At 30.3% G+C, this 14,693-nt stretch overlaps 2 protein-coding genes across 3 annotated transcripts; both read right to left on the bottom strand.

Annotated features, from left to right (window-relative positions):
• Position 1: 1 nt before the first annotated feature.
• On the bottom strand, positions 2-4,809 carry LOC130662985 (LMBR1 domain-containing protein 2 homolog). Its single transcript, XM_057461995.1, has 9 exons — positions 4,493-4,809; positions 3,144-3,487; positions 2,866-3,076; positions 2,618-2,794; positions 2,365-2,542; positions 1,785-1,966; positions 1,270-1,711; positions 1,088-1,198; positions 2-1,003 (listed from the first exon to the last, which is right to left on the bottom strand). Exons 1-9 carry the CDS (start codon positions 4,664-4,666, stop codon positions 711-713), a joined length of 2,112 nt encoding a protein of 703 aa, XP_057317978.1. The 5' UTR covers positions 4,667-4,809; the 3' UTR covers positions 2-710.
• Positions 4,810-7,171: 2,362 nt separating this feature from the next.
• Positions 7,172-14,289, bottom strand: LOC130662983 (histone-lysine N-methyltransferase KMT5B-B). 2 transcript variants are annotated; one of them, XM_057461992.1, is made up of 4 exons: positions 13,762-14,289; positions 12,791-13,024; positions 12,069-12,724; positions 7,172-12,001 (listed from the first exon to the last, which is right to left on the bottom strand). In XM_057461992.1, the coding sequence occupies exons 2-4, from the start codon at positions 13,003-13,005 to the stop codon at positions 9,585-9,587; spliced, it is 3,288 nt and encodes a 1,095-aa protein (XP_057317975.1). In that variant the 5' UTR covers positions 13,006-13,024; positions 13,762-14,289; the 3' UTR covers positions 7,172-9,584. The 2 variants fall into 2 exon arrangements, with proteins under 2 accessions (XP_057317975.1, XP_057317976.1); XM_057461993.1 differs by lacking the exon at positions 13,762-14,289 and adding an exon at positions 13,105-13,123.
• Between the last annotated feature and the right edge of the window lie 404 nt (positions 14,290-14,693).

Raw genomic sequence — 14,693 nt, 5'->3', positions numbered from 1 at the left:
ATTTTATAAATTACCTTGTATATTAATTACTTAAAGATCTTATCAATAAATATTTATATATTACTATTTAATAACTAAATTATTTGAATAAGGCTCATTATCATTTAGTATAGTTATTTTTTAATTACATATATATCAATATCACTGTAAAAAAATATGAGACTGAAGTTGACTGACGTCTAATAATTTTTGAATTTTTTTTTTAAACAGTAAATTACTTTTAAAAAATATTTTGAAAAATTGTATTGATAGTTATTTTAATTTCTTACATGTGCATATTTTTAGTTTTTTTTTTTTTTAATTGAGGTATTGAAAAAAAATTCAAAAATTTGAGTGAATTCGGAGTGATTACAGATTTCATTCAAATCCGAACTCACTCCGTCACTTGGAGTTCCGGAGTTTAAATAAAAAATCATATACGGAGTAAATAAGGAATTTTTTTTTCAGCAGAGATTTTATTTCAATCCGCATTTACTCCGATTCAGAATTTCAATACTGAAATAAAAGTGAATTTTACTCGAAACCTGATTTTCAATTTTGAATTCAATTTCCCTTCATACTGAATTTTACTCCGAAGGGATTAAAAAAAACAGTCACCCGCTCCGCATTTCTCCGGATTTACTCCGTTAATTTTTTACAGTGTATTAATTTCCTATCTATATATTTATGTTTTAAAAATAAAAAAAAATGCTTGGTGCTGGTATCTAAACTCACACATCATCAAATATTCTTCGTGGTGGTGCTCTACTGTAATTACTACTACTGTTATTATTATTATTATTATTGTTAGTGTTTACTGATGATGACGAATAGGATCCCGCATTATTGTCATCATTATTTATATCATAAAAATCGCTGGACTGATAACCGTTACGTTCGTACACTCCATATGTGTTTGGTGATGAATTAAATGTCGTGCCGACATAGTAATCAGAGGTATCGAAATCACGCAATAGACCTGCTCTTACTGATTCAGTAGATTCGTCACGTTTAACAGATCGTACTAGGGGTAAATTCATTCATTTATTTATCGTCACCTAACCATTTTACTTATTTTTTTTTTATATTACTTGTAAATCAAACTCACCGGTATCGACACTTTGTCGTGAATTACGATTACGTGTTGGATTATTTGTTCGTTCTTGAAATTCACGACGGCGAAGTATTGATTCTTCAATGCGTTGTCTTCTACGTCTCTCTGAATAAGTAAATAAATAAATAATTTAATTTATTTATTTATTAACAATAAGGAGAGTAATTAATAAATACCTCGTTGTATTAATTCTCTCCCTTCATCAACAAGATCAGTAGTAACTTCATCATCACCAAGAAATTGTTGGAACCCCAGTACAGATAATAGTCTACTGCCAAGACTAAAGTAAGTCGCTAGACAAAATCCCAAGATAGCCATTGGAAAGTAGACATTGAAACCGTCAGATATTATTGATATGACGTCCATGTGTCCCATAACTTGGGTGTAATGGGTCTCTAGTATGTGCGTTTTGATAATGTGCGAGTCCATGTGAATTAATCCCAGAAAATTTAGACACATTGGTGGTGTCAAGCGACACAGCATCATGCCGCTGAATATTAAACTGTACTCGTTGGTCTGGTGATGAGGTGCCAGGTAGTAGAGATTCAGCAGACGTATTTTAAGTACTGTCGAGTATGCACAGTAACAGAGATATGCAATGATCATCGTTGATAAAATCTAAGTGTTAAATATTTGTTCATTTATTTCAAGTAATAATTTTTTTTTTTTATAAATTGCAATTATTCTTTACCTCGATTGTTAAGTAGTCGTATTTTGCAGAAGCTAAATTTAAAAATTGAGCAAATAGTGACAGCACTGGTGATTTATTGAAGAAAGTCACTTCAGACCAAACCACTGCTACTGATAAACAACCGGCAGCTATTGCTAGTACTTTTTGTACATGACTTTTGATTATACAATTCCAATACCATTCTATAAGTTAATTTATATTTGAATATTTAATTTGTTTATTGATAAAGGAATCGCTCAAGTTATTGGAAAATTAATTTTTTACTTTAGTTCTCGATAGATTTTTTTTTGTAATGGTCTAGAAGTGGGACACCTATTTTTGACCATAAAAATATTGTAAAAAAAAATTGTAAAAAAACCAATATTTAGTTATGGAGATTTGAAAATTTCAAAAATTAAAAAAATAATTTTTTTTACATTAATTAAAGTTTCTAAAACTTTTTTAACGAAGTATTTCTCTACTTCTATTTCTTTCGACTTGATTTACTGTGAAAAAAATAAGGACTCACACTTCTAGACCATTATTTTTTTTTTTTACAAAGCGGGTGACCCGTTAGAAAAAAAATGTAATTAATATTTACCTAGTGTTGGATTATAAATAAAACGAATGAAAAGTGGGCGAGAAACCGGAAATGATGATTTAAATCTTCTGTCATGATTCGTTTGATTTTTCGCAATATCTTCAAGATGAAAAATTGTCTCGACCAAAATTCCCCACTGAGTTTCCGTTCTTTGGAGTGTCTGTAGAGCTTTAATTGTCTGAATAAAAAATAAAATAAAAAAAATTAAAAATTATAATAAGTCATCAGTTTGAAAATAAATGTTATAAATTACTTGTCTGTGCAATCGAATCAAAGATTTTTCAGAAGGCGCACTAGTATGCGCATCTTCAGCAAGTTGTCTTCTATTCATACGATCTTTTAATTCAGCGGGAACTTTTTGAAATATTGTTTCTAAATTACGATGAAACGGATGCGTGCTGCTTATCGCTATTGACGCTGCTTGCAACGACTATCATTAAAATTGTTAATTAAAATTTTCAATAAAGAAATACTTAAAAAAAAAAATAACAAAAAAATTACCTCTAAAATATCATCGACAGTTTCTTCAGCCTCGCATTTTTCTAAATTTAATTTCGAAGCTTTAAAGTAACTGTACTGCAAAGTAAAACCCGGTTTACTAGCATTCCATAATCCACGTGGTACTTCAACTAATGCGTAACCCAGTAGCATTATTAATAAAAAAAGTCCCCATGTATTGGAAGCCGACGACGCGATGGCTTTTAATTTTTGACTGAAAAAAATATAATTAATTAATAAAAAATATTTTCAAGTAAATAAATATATAAGTAATTAATTACCCATCAAGATCTAAACCAGGTTTCAATGCAATATATATCAATAATATACCGCAAATAAACAAATAACTTCCATAATAAATAGCATTGTCTATTAAAGCAGATTTTAATTTCCCTTTTACTGTGAAATCACCAGCTTTTATGTACGATTGCATCAATGGTAATATCAACCACGTCAAGCATTGCGACGTCCAGTATACAATCCGCCATAAATTTGGAAACACACTGTCCGGTACACTGGACCATGGTTTCTCACATTTTATTGTTACATTATTATTACTACTGTTGTCTGTAGTAACTGATGAATTGTAATGGTTATTGTGTTCTATGCACTGCCTATATACAGTCTGTAAATTAATTAATCATTTTTGAAAAATAAATATATCAATTATTGTAAATAAATTTAATTAATTAATTAATTATAAACGAGGAACCTGCAGTCACTACGTGACCAAATATCGCTACCAAATTTATTAAATATAATTTTAATTTTAATTAAATTCTTGGCAATTAACTCTCAGATATTTTTATTATTATTAAAATTTAATAAGACAAAACTGGTCATTAATTCGCAAACTTACTGACTTCGATAATTATATAATCAAGGGATATTTTTTTTTAAATCTACACATGGTAAAATTTTTTTTTGTTAGTCATCTAATAGATCAAAAGTTGGAAAAAAATTTGAGATATAAAATAAGTCAACGAAACGATTAGCAATAAAAAAAATTATACGCCTTTTTGGCTTCAGAGTTTTCTAAAGACAACAGGGCGTATAAAAATATAAGACCTTTTGGAATTAGTAACGCGATATTTACTTTTAACCAAGGTAAAAGATCTAGGACCCTAGTTTCTTTATCAGGTAATGAGTCTCTTACCTCAGATGGAAAATAAAAAGAAGATTAAAGTCAGAGACCCAGTACCTGATCAGGGAACAAGTACTCGGTCACTCCGGGTATTTGTATATCTATATTTAGTATATATAGATATATAAATACATGAGTGATCGGGTACTGGGTCTTTTACCTGACAATAGAACAAAAAAAAAGTGATTAAATTTTGAGGGTTTACCAAAGAGCTGTTATCTGTCATTGATACAAAAACATAATAATTCAAATATTAATTTATTTAAGGAAAATACGATCATATTTTTTTTGGCGCGTAATTCGAACGATAGGTAAATTGATTTGTCTCAATAATTGGCATTCAAAAAATAGTCAAAACCTTAACAAGGCACAAATTAAAGTCAACTCTATCATTGAAATATGATTGGAACAAAATTTTCCTTATTATCTTAATAATATAGACAATTAAATACGCGGTAATAATTAAGAATAAAAATAAATACTTACAGATGATACATCTAATGGTAAAACAAATATAATTAGTAATGAAAAGTACCAAGCAATAAGTACAGATACGGTAACAACAATATGATTTCTAAATATATTTCCATATCGGTATAAAAGTGTCGTGGCCAGGCAAAATGCCAGCACTATCTCCGTTACCAGAGGTCCGACACTCATGATTTATTATTATTTATGATTAATAATAAATAAATATATTTATAGTGATGATAATAATAATGATAATTTTATTTATCTTCTTTTTCTAATTCACTGTCAAGTTGACGACTTTCTTTAATTTTTTCATCAGCATCTTTCTGCATTTTCTCAAGTTTCTCAAGTGTCACAGACTTCAATGGTAATAATTTTGGTTTGCACAAAATAAAATCCAATGTATGCTCCGGACTACAGAAATTAAAATCTGGAATATACATTTCTATCTTTTCATCGTCCTCGGATGTACTCTCAGACATTTTATATCTGAAATAAATTTATATATACTATAATAAATACTGTATCAAAAAATTTTAAACAATAAATTTATTGCTATTTAAATGATACTGAAGTTAGACGAGCATCTAAAATTTTTTCAAAACGTCAAATTATAAAAAAAAAATATTTATAAAAATTGCATCTATAGTTTTTTTACTTCTCTACACATGGATATTTTTAGTTTTATTTTTTTTGAAATTTACTTGTAGAAAAAAAATCCGGATTGTTAATTGTCTTCTAACTTCAGGATAATTTATTTAAATAATTAAATAAAAAATAATTATTGTGACAATGCATGTACCCATTTCAATTGTAGAATAACACTTTGATAATCAATATGTCACTTTGGTATTCATACTTGTGTACAATATTTTATTAAATAAATAATTATGTAATTTTGATAATAATGAGTTGTGACTTTTTTAAAGTGACCAGATGCTGGGTGTCAAAAAATTAAATAATAATAATAATAAGTGCTTTGAATAATCACACGTGTTAAGTAAGTGCTTAATTTTTTTTGTGTTTTTATTTGTTACAATTACGTGAAGCGAATATGTAATAGGTACAGGTAGAGGTTTATTACTCGTGAAAACAGGAGACTTGATGAAATGATGACTATTTTATGATTAAAAATATTGAAATGTTGATTATGTAGAGTAGTGATGACTGGATTTTATTTTTAAAATAAACTATGAAAAAAAAACTGGTAAATTATTATTTTTTTATTATGTATTCCCCACACTTGTGTCAGGCATATTGACAACTTACAACTATGTGATGACGTCATACGTGTATTTAATGTCAAGTTTGAATTCTTTATTACAGATGGCATCAAGATGTTATTTTATTTTTTGATTATTTGATTAAAAATTCCGATTGAATAAAATTTGAAAATTCTAATCGGAAATTTCCGATTGAAAATTAATCAAAAATGGGAAAAAAATATTAATTCCTGATTGAAACTGATTAAAGAATTTCAATCGGAAAATAATGAAAAAAGAAGATAAATCTACGCCTGTTGCGGCAGTCTAATGGCATTTTTTTCTGAATGTTATATCGATCAAATATATCAGATAAACCGAAACAGGCTAGAAAATTTATATTTGAAAGAAGAAATTTTTTCAAATTTTTTCAACCCTATACAGGGCTGGGTCACAGGTGGTTTCGACAAATCGGACTATGCTGGAAAAATTATATGAGAAAGAGAAAACATTTTGATTTTTTGAACATCAATATTTGTATAGGGGCTGTTTTAGTGAATGACTTGGCAAACTGTTCATATAATTTGCTGACACCCGATTCTTTACCCATTTCACCACAGCCACCTGTATTCGTTCTCTAAGATAATTTTTCTTTAGGAGTTATCAGATTTTCTGCTGAGTTGTCCTCGGAAACAAAATCTCTAAATACAAACTACAGATTGTACACTGATGTCCTACTGTCTAATCTAGCAAAGTGCGCTTTAATTTTTTGATAATATTCCTTTGTTTAAGAGAAAAATTCACCTAAAGTTCCTGATTACTGAATTAGTACAACAAAGATGATACCGTTCGCCCACGTGGATGCGAGAGACAAAAAAATCAGAACCCCTGTTCATTATCAATACAATTTCATTCAATGACCGTTCAAAACTTCAGTTACTTGCAACTTTAGTGTTTCTGATTTCCAAATCACGACAAGCTATTACAAACATATGGATTTTCATAAATGTTCTGCTGTCAATATCTTATTTGTACAACGAAAAATTTTGTTTTTTAATCAATTTCATTAATTATTCATGTGAATTTGTCTGATAATATCAAAGTCTTAGATGCTTGGAACGAAACGGCTCAATGAAATTAACCCTCGGAGTACACTGAGGGTCATTTTGACCCCAAAATTTTGTTTATCCTAAAATATTTCTCAAGTTAGGTTTAATTTTAATTAATTTTTTCACCGTTAAAAATTAACTAATTCGAAATAATGATAGTTGTATTCGGAAGAGCATTCTTTTACCTACAAAAAACGTCATGACCTGCATTCCGATAAAATGCATATCTTTTTAGATATCTCTTCAAAAGCGAAGTGGGGTCAATTTGATCCCGTGTCTACTCCGAAGGTCTGTTTGGTGGTGTATACTCCGAGGGTTAATTATTACTGGTATTATTAATTAGGTCCAAGTAAATAAATAAATAAAGTATATTTACAGAATAATTACGTTAATTAAGTTTCATTTATTGTGATTATTCTAGTTGATAAAAAATAATAATGACAATGTATTCTCCTTTAGTGTGTCTCATTTTTTTTTCTTTTTTTTTCTTACTTAATCATTTCCCTTGTTATCATTTTCCATTTATGCTATTTAGCACAATATATATGATATCATACAATTGTTATAATAATTATCGTAATTACAACACACGATAATGTATCATTCCCGATAAATAAAAAATAAAATATAAAGTATAAGTTGAAAAAAGAAAATTTTTATAATTATTCACAAAGTTTTTTTTTCTTTTTTTTTTAATTGATAAAATGACTGCAAATAGCCGACAATTAATTTATTTCGTGATAAATAACAAGAACTAACTTGCAATATTTTTTTTACATTTCAAAATTCATTAATTAATAATTTTTATTAATTATCGTAATAATAGTAACTGCAATTATTATTTATAGTTATTAAATTAATTAACGATGGTACAATGTACTAAGTGTGAATGAATATTATAAGAGTACAATTAAAAAATTTACTAATGGCAGTGACAGAAAAAATCTACCGTTTATGTTTTTAATTTTTTTTTTTTTTCATTAAATAATTACTTAGTTAATTGATAAATTAATAAGCGCGATTTGTGCTGCACTTTTTATTATTTAAAATTCATAAAATTTAAATAACTTTTATTTTATTAATTCAATTTTATATTAAACTTTTAAATTCTTCCGATCATGCCCATACTCAAGAAAAAAATATTATCAATTTTTATCTTTTAAATTATCAACAAAAAAACATCGCAAATAACAATCTTGTCATGTTTTAGATACCATTCATATAAATCACTTTCGTTAAAAATAAAATATAAATTACTGCTCATGACATGATAAAAAAAATAAAAATAACAAAACAATTCTAATTAAAAATAAAAAAAAGACTTTTTAGTCACTTAGTCCACTTAATTTAAATTTTGTTTATTTATTTTCATTTAATTTTATTTAAAAGTCATTAATCATCAATTATTGATGATCGTTATTATAACTAATATTTGATCATAAATTTTGTTCAAAAGTGATTTTATTATTTTGGATTTAATTTTAATTTTGAAATAACATTACGCGGTACAGTTTATATCACAAAAACGTTGTATTTTTTTTTATAATGTAATTTTAATAATAATAATAAATTTTGTTTAAGGAGTAAAAGCGAACAATGATTTTTTATCTTGAACTCCTAAAAAAAAAACTATTCTAATAATAATATTAATAATAATAATAATAATAATAATCATAATAATAATAATAATATTAATAATAATAGCATTTAAATTCTAATGACCTTTTTACATCGCACGCCACCGAATTTATTTATATATATAATTATTTATTATTTATACGTTAATATGATTAATTAATTAATTAAAATCTACTGCATGGGCAAAAGAATTAATTATTAAATGTATTTAATAATTTTATTATTACCTTGTTATTTAAATTTATCTTAAAATAAAATCTTACGCGAGTATAATTCGTTAATTATTTTTATTAACAATCGTAATGTAAATAAACGAAGATAAATTGTGTTTTTATTTTTTTTTTTGACAAATTATTTAATTAATTTTCTTGTATTTTTTCATAAATTTAATTAAATAATTGCATGGTGATAGTGCAGCAAGTTAAAATAATAATAATATTTTATACTGTATTGTGAAATTGACACATTAACATTTGGATCTTATGCACGCAAGCATTAAAAATAATTATTAATTAATAACTTTTACGTTTTAATTATAAAATAACAAACTATTTATATTTATAATTAATTAAATAAAATAATAATAAATGCTGTGATTATAAAATTGATGTATAGCAACATCAAACGTGCACAAATCCAAATATACAATTTTAATCTTTTGACCACGAGATCATTAGACATTTTTTTAAATTACCAAATTTTTAAACTTTTTTTTTCTTTTCTAACACAACGTACGTTATGTTTTTTTTCTTCTTGCATACACTCATTAATATTTCAAATTAATACGAGTGCTATTTACAATTATTGCATAACATTTATTACCTCGCATTGTTTATTTAATTAATTTAATGCGGGGCCATTAATACTAGTGCTAACTATTCATTTTAACTAATTGTCTGACGTTAATACTATATTATTATATTATACATAATATGAGTAATTTTTTTTCAAGTTAAATTAAATAAACTCTGTGTAGAATTTATTTATCTCATTCATTTAAATGAATGTCGAGCTGTGGGAAAAAACTCTTGCCAATCACTTGCCATTACTCAAAATAAATCAATAATATTAATAATAAAAATAATAATAATATTAATAATAATAATGAATGAATTAATGAATTAATAAATCACAAGGTGATTTAATTTAATATGATTGTTAAGAGTGTGGCAGGTCAATAGTATGAGTTTCATTGCCAAAAATCAGTCGCAGTCTCTTCATTGGCGGAGGTGGTGGTGGGTCGAGATTTAACTCGCGTCTCTTGTGCCGCCTCTCGCGATCACGGGTCTTGTGTTTCTTTTTACGCTTAACTGATCCCTCGACACCCTCGACTCTCAGTACTTCGTACTCAGGTTCAAAGCTGTCTTCACTGAGACTGGTGCCCGACTCAACTAGATCATCAAGTATCGGCGAACGTTTCATCCGCAGGGTTAATTTTAATCTACCACCGGGTCGTTCTGGTGTCGTTGGACACTCGCGACAAAGTGTTTCGCTTTGCCATTGACATTCAGGTACTGGTTGTTTACGTGAATGATTTGTCGTTTCTTTTGAATGAGATTCCACTGAATTCTGATGTTCACTTGGATTATTATTATTATTAATATTGTTGTCATTAACAATTACATTTGTTAAAGCTGATTGTTTAGCTGGCCATGGTTCTTCGCGCATTAAAATAGGCGGTTCATTTTTACCACAAAATTCATTGCTCTTTACTGAGTCATTTAATTTAATATTTGAATTTTCAATCCCACGAGATTCAACCGTTTTATTACGTCTAATAATATCGATAGTGTCACCGATATTATTTTCGTTATCATTGAACTCATAGATGTCACCTTGAATACCCGAGTCGTCATCAGCACCCACTACCGCGGGCTCACTGGTCTGTTCTTTAAGACAGTCTCTTCGTGAACTTCTGGTCAATCTGCCATTAGCCCTCGTCACTTTGTCGCTCCTTATCTTTTTAATATGTTCTTTGTCTAAGTTTGCTGGGTCTTTAGCTTTACGTGTTTTTACACCTCCGGATCTGCTGGCACGTTTATTTTTCCTCCGCGATCGCGGGCTGGCTTTTTCCGCGGTTACCGAAGACGCCGAAGAAGCTGAAGAAGAAAAAGAAGATGAAGATGAAGATGAACAAGACTCGACAAATGGTCTCTTTAATGTCAAACTACGGGCGTCTTCAGATTTTTTACCGTCAGATTCATCTTTCCATTTATTAAAATCTTCATCGGATTTATTTGATTGACTTCCTTCGCTGTAGCCAGAGTCAAATTCGCGTACATCGTAATTTTTTTCTTCTTTTTTAGAAAGTTTATCATCAGCTGCTATAATATTATCCCCGAATCTCGTGTGCTCTTCTACGCATGCTCGAGTCATTTCGTCAGCAGCCTTCGTAGCTCTAGAACTAGAACTAGAACTAGAACTAGAATTTGAGTTCTTGGAAACATGCATAGTGGAATTGAATTGCCGATCGGTAAACTCACTCTCCGCGGGCGCTGTCTTAGCATCTATCTCAAGGTATCTCTCCGTCTGACCTTCACCCTCACTGTAATTTGTTTTGCGTGGAGTTTCACCGTGAGCTGGTGATTTTCTGTGCTCAATATCACGGGAGTCTGTTGACGACTGGAGAAGCGATTTGCGTCGTCTTGTTACGCCTGTAAATGAACTATGATTGTTGCGCCAACGTTCTGTTGTCGATGACGCAGTAGTTGTCTGCTCTAAATTATTAGTACGTAACAATTTTGAGTCTTTATCTTGTTCAGCAGCACCAGAGTCAATTAAATTTGTTTTATTTGACTCTGCTGTTGCAGCTGGAAGATCATGGACATTATTATACGTTTTTTCACTAGGATTATTATCAATTTTACTCGAAAGTACTGCGTTTTCGTTAAATTCATCGGTTTCATTATTTGAAGCTTTAGTTAAGACTGAGCAAGTACGTATCTTAGTATTGTCATTATTCAAATTATTATTAACAGAACCCGGTGGATTTTCCTTAGACTCTTCAGCAAAACAATCAATCGCAGCATCATACTCGCCAGTATTTTTATTACCACCAGTATGATGAATTGAACGCTCATCAACACTTGCACGGTTTCTCTTTGTCGCCGTTCTCTTTTGCAGCCTCGACGCTCGCAAACTCTGTCCATTGTTAACAGCTACATTGTTGTTGTTATTATTATTACTATTGTTGTTGTTGTTATTGCTCTCATTTTTTATGGACTGTTGTTTATTACGCAGAGTACGCGTTCCAGGACCAATTATTGAGGACGGATGAGGTCTCGGAGCCTGTGACGACTGGGTGTTAGTCGAGTCTTCGGGGATAGTCGGTTGTTGTTGTGTTATATCTGAAAAACGGCAGCCTTGGGCAATAAGCAGCTCCGCGTCATATTTAGTTAATCCTTTACGACGTAACTCTTTCATACTGAGAGACTGTGGCGCTACAGCTGCATTACCAACAAGCACGGCATTTTTTTCCGTTAGCGCACCGTCTGATTGGTGTTTTGAAGATCCGATAGGTTGCTGACGATGTTTCGTACGGTTTATACGATTGTCTGTTTCCCTGAGTCGGTATCCTGCAATGATAATTTTTTTTTTTTTACTTGATGAGTAAATTAATAATTAATAAAATAAATAAATTACCTGTAGATAATTCGTCACCGGGTTTCTGACGGGTAAAGGCGCCAGTGCCGCGTCTCTCGCAAGTTTCACACTCGCAATAAGAATTGCCGTCACCGAAAAAATCCTCGCCGTAAAAGCAAGTGATTTCTTCACCTATTTCAATGTCACGCAGTACTTTTACGCACGCAGTGTCTCTTCCAGTGGCTACAAATTTACAATTGGCACGGCAATCGTGGTTTATGTAAGCAGCAGGTCCGAGCCACAGCTGAGCGCAATTTTTACGACAACTGAACATTACTGAGAAATCATTTTTTCCCGGATGTAGCAGTGCAGCCTCCTCTTTTTCGCTCAACTCAGCAATGCAGCCAACGAGACAAGGAATTTTGTCGTGCTTTAGCCACTTGCGTGTCGCGCATATCTTGGCACCCTTCTGGCCCTCGAGTGAGTACCTGTAGCACGGCTCGATAGCGAACCCAGAGTCTTTATCAAAGATCCTCAGGTAACGGTAAACATGTTTCTGGAGATTAAGTTGCTGCTGTTTTGATTTAGCATGCGGCAATCTGGCTCCCCAATCACTGCCCATTAATTTCTTGTATGTTTTTTCATAATTCTGGGTCTGGATAAAATCTGTTATCACTTTCCGAAGCTCGTCTTTGTTGGCTTTCAATGGTCTATACCTGAATTTTAAAAATAATTATTAATATTACCGTAAATTAGTGATTATTTTTTTATAATTATTTTACCTGATGTTCATTTTATGGGTGACAAAACCCAAGTAAGGGTCCAGCACGAGAGAGGTTGCAAGGTCGTCATTGTCACAGAGTTCCTTAGGCGTCATGCCACCAGTCCCACCGCTGACTCCGTTTGGTTGCATCTTGTTGCCTACCGACCCTCCCAATCTCCTCTCCTGCTTCCGCGCTGCAGCTGACCCCTGAACTGACAAACTATCTACCACCATTCTGCAACCTTTACACTCACTATAAAAATAATTACAATAAAATAATAAAACAATACCCCATATTACCATCATAACAACTAATTAATTACTATTAATTACGTCAATTCTCATTCATTAGTTTTATTCAAAAACTTAAGTACTTCTATTCATCAAATTCTCACTCCCACCCTATTGTGTAATTACTGATCAATGTAAATATACGATTGCGTTGATATAAACAACGCTCCATCGTGCTCAATACATAATCAATTTGAATAACATCTGATTCACTTAACTACAGTAAAAAAAAAAACAATTTAATTATTTATTTGTCAACGGAATTAAAACTACAGCATAATTATTTATTTAAAGTTCTGTATTGCCAGCAGTGTCTCAGTATTTTACGTAGAAATTAATCCAACTAAAGACTTCTGAATGTCAATGGTAGAAAAAAAAATAATTAATAAAAAAAGTCTCCATCAGAAGTGTACATAATTGATGTGCCAAGAGGTATCAGAGCTAAATAATTATTATTTGATGATAAATAGCCTGATAAATGTCAAGTGCGTCAACGTTTTATGGGTTTGGTAATTTTGACAACTCTGACACGAAATAATCTGGCGACCATGCCTTGAAATGCTTAATGGCTGCTGGCGAGCTTGTTAGATTCGGTCATTGAAACCTCAATAATGTTTAGGTATTTAGTAACTTTGAAATGGTCTCCTGGTAAACAGGCAAAATTAATAAACCCCGTAATTTATAGACACTTATACGTACCGTAAAGTGCCGCTCCTCGAAGAGGAGCTCCCACATTTCGTCGTTTAATATCTTTGCTTTTTTGGAGCGCTAGGAGGACGCGTTCCGATCTATCATGGCAGGTTGACCGCAACACTCACTCACTCGATTTATCATCAGCAACTTTTACAAACAGAGGATAAATCAAATGTTTTATTATTATTTAAATAACAATAATGGGTATTTATTAAAATCCAATAATATGCCAGATTATTAAATATATTTTAAAATTAATTGTTGAATAATGAACGGTTGGGAACTACACGAAATCGCGTACGTCATGCCTACTTTTCTCACGAGCATGCCAATCTGGGGAGTTTTTTTTACGTTAAAGATTATTATTATACTTTATTATTATTTTATTTTCTAACATTCATTTAGGTATTGACATTATTTTACGTTTGTCTTTTCATTTTTTTACTTATTTATTCATTACGACACAAAATTTTTATTTTATCTATCAACACTAATTATGTCGCTAATTTATTTTATGATGGTTATTCAATGAAATTTGTTATAGGAAATTTTGTCCCGTTAGTTTTCTTTTTTAATCCTCTAAGGTGGACACACTGCGTTGCCATGACAACCGGAGAGCGTCTCGCCAGTAAAACGGTTGCTTGGTAACGATTTTTGATTCTTAGATAAATTCGCGGTAAATTTAAATTTTGAAAATTTTTATTTTTTTGTATGCTTGGTTTTAAATTCATATGAAAAAATCAGTACTGTAAGATGAGTGTAAATCAGACAGTTTTTTAATTTTAAATAAATAAATTAAAATAATGAAATTTAAAAAGTGCGCGTGCTAATTTTTCGAATATTTGAATACGCATTTTTTATTTTTTATCCTATTTATATTTGATTTATTTATTCAAAAATTTAAAAAATTGATACTTGTCAGCTACATTCACACTCAT

Source organism: Microplitis mediator, chromosome 2, assembly GCF_029852145.1.
Source record: "Microplitis mediator isolate UGA2020A chromosome 2, iyMicMedi2.1, whole genome shotgun sequence".
NCBI classification, from domain to species: domain Eukaryota; kingdom Metazoa; phylum Arthropoda; class Insecta; order Hymenoptera; family Braconidae; genus Microplitis; species Microplitis mediator.
The sequence above is the reverse complement of the archived record's forward strand: the minus strand, read 5'-3'. Positions and strand labels throughout refer to the sequence as shown.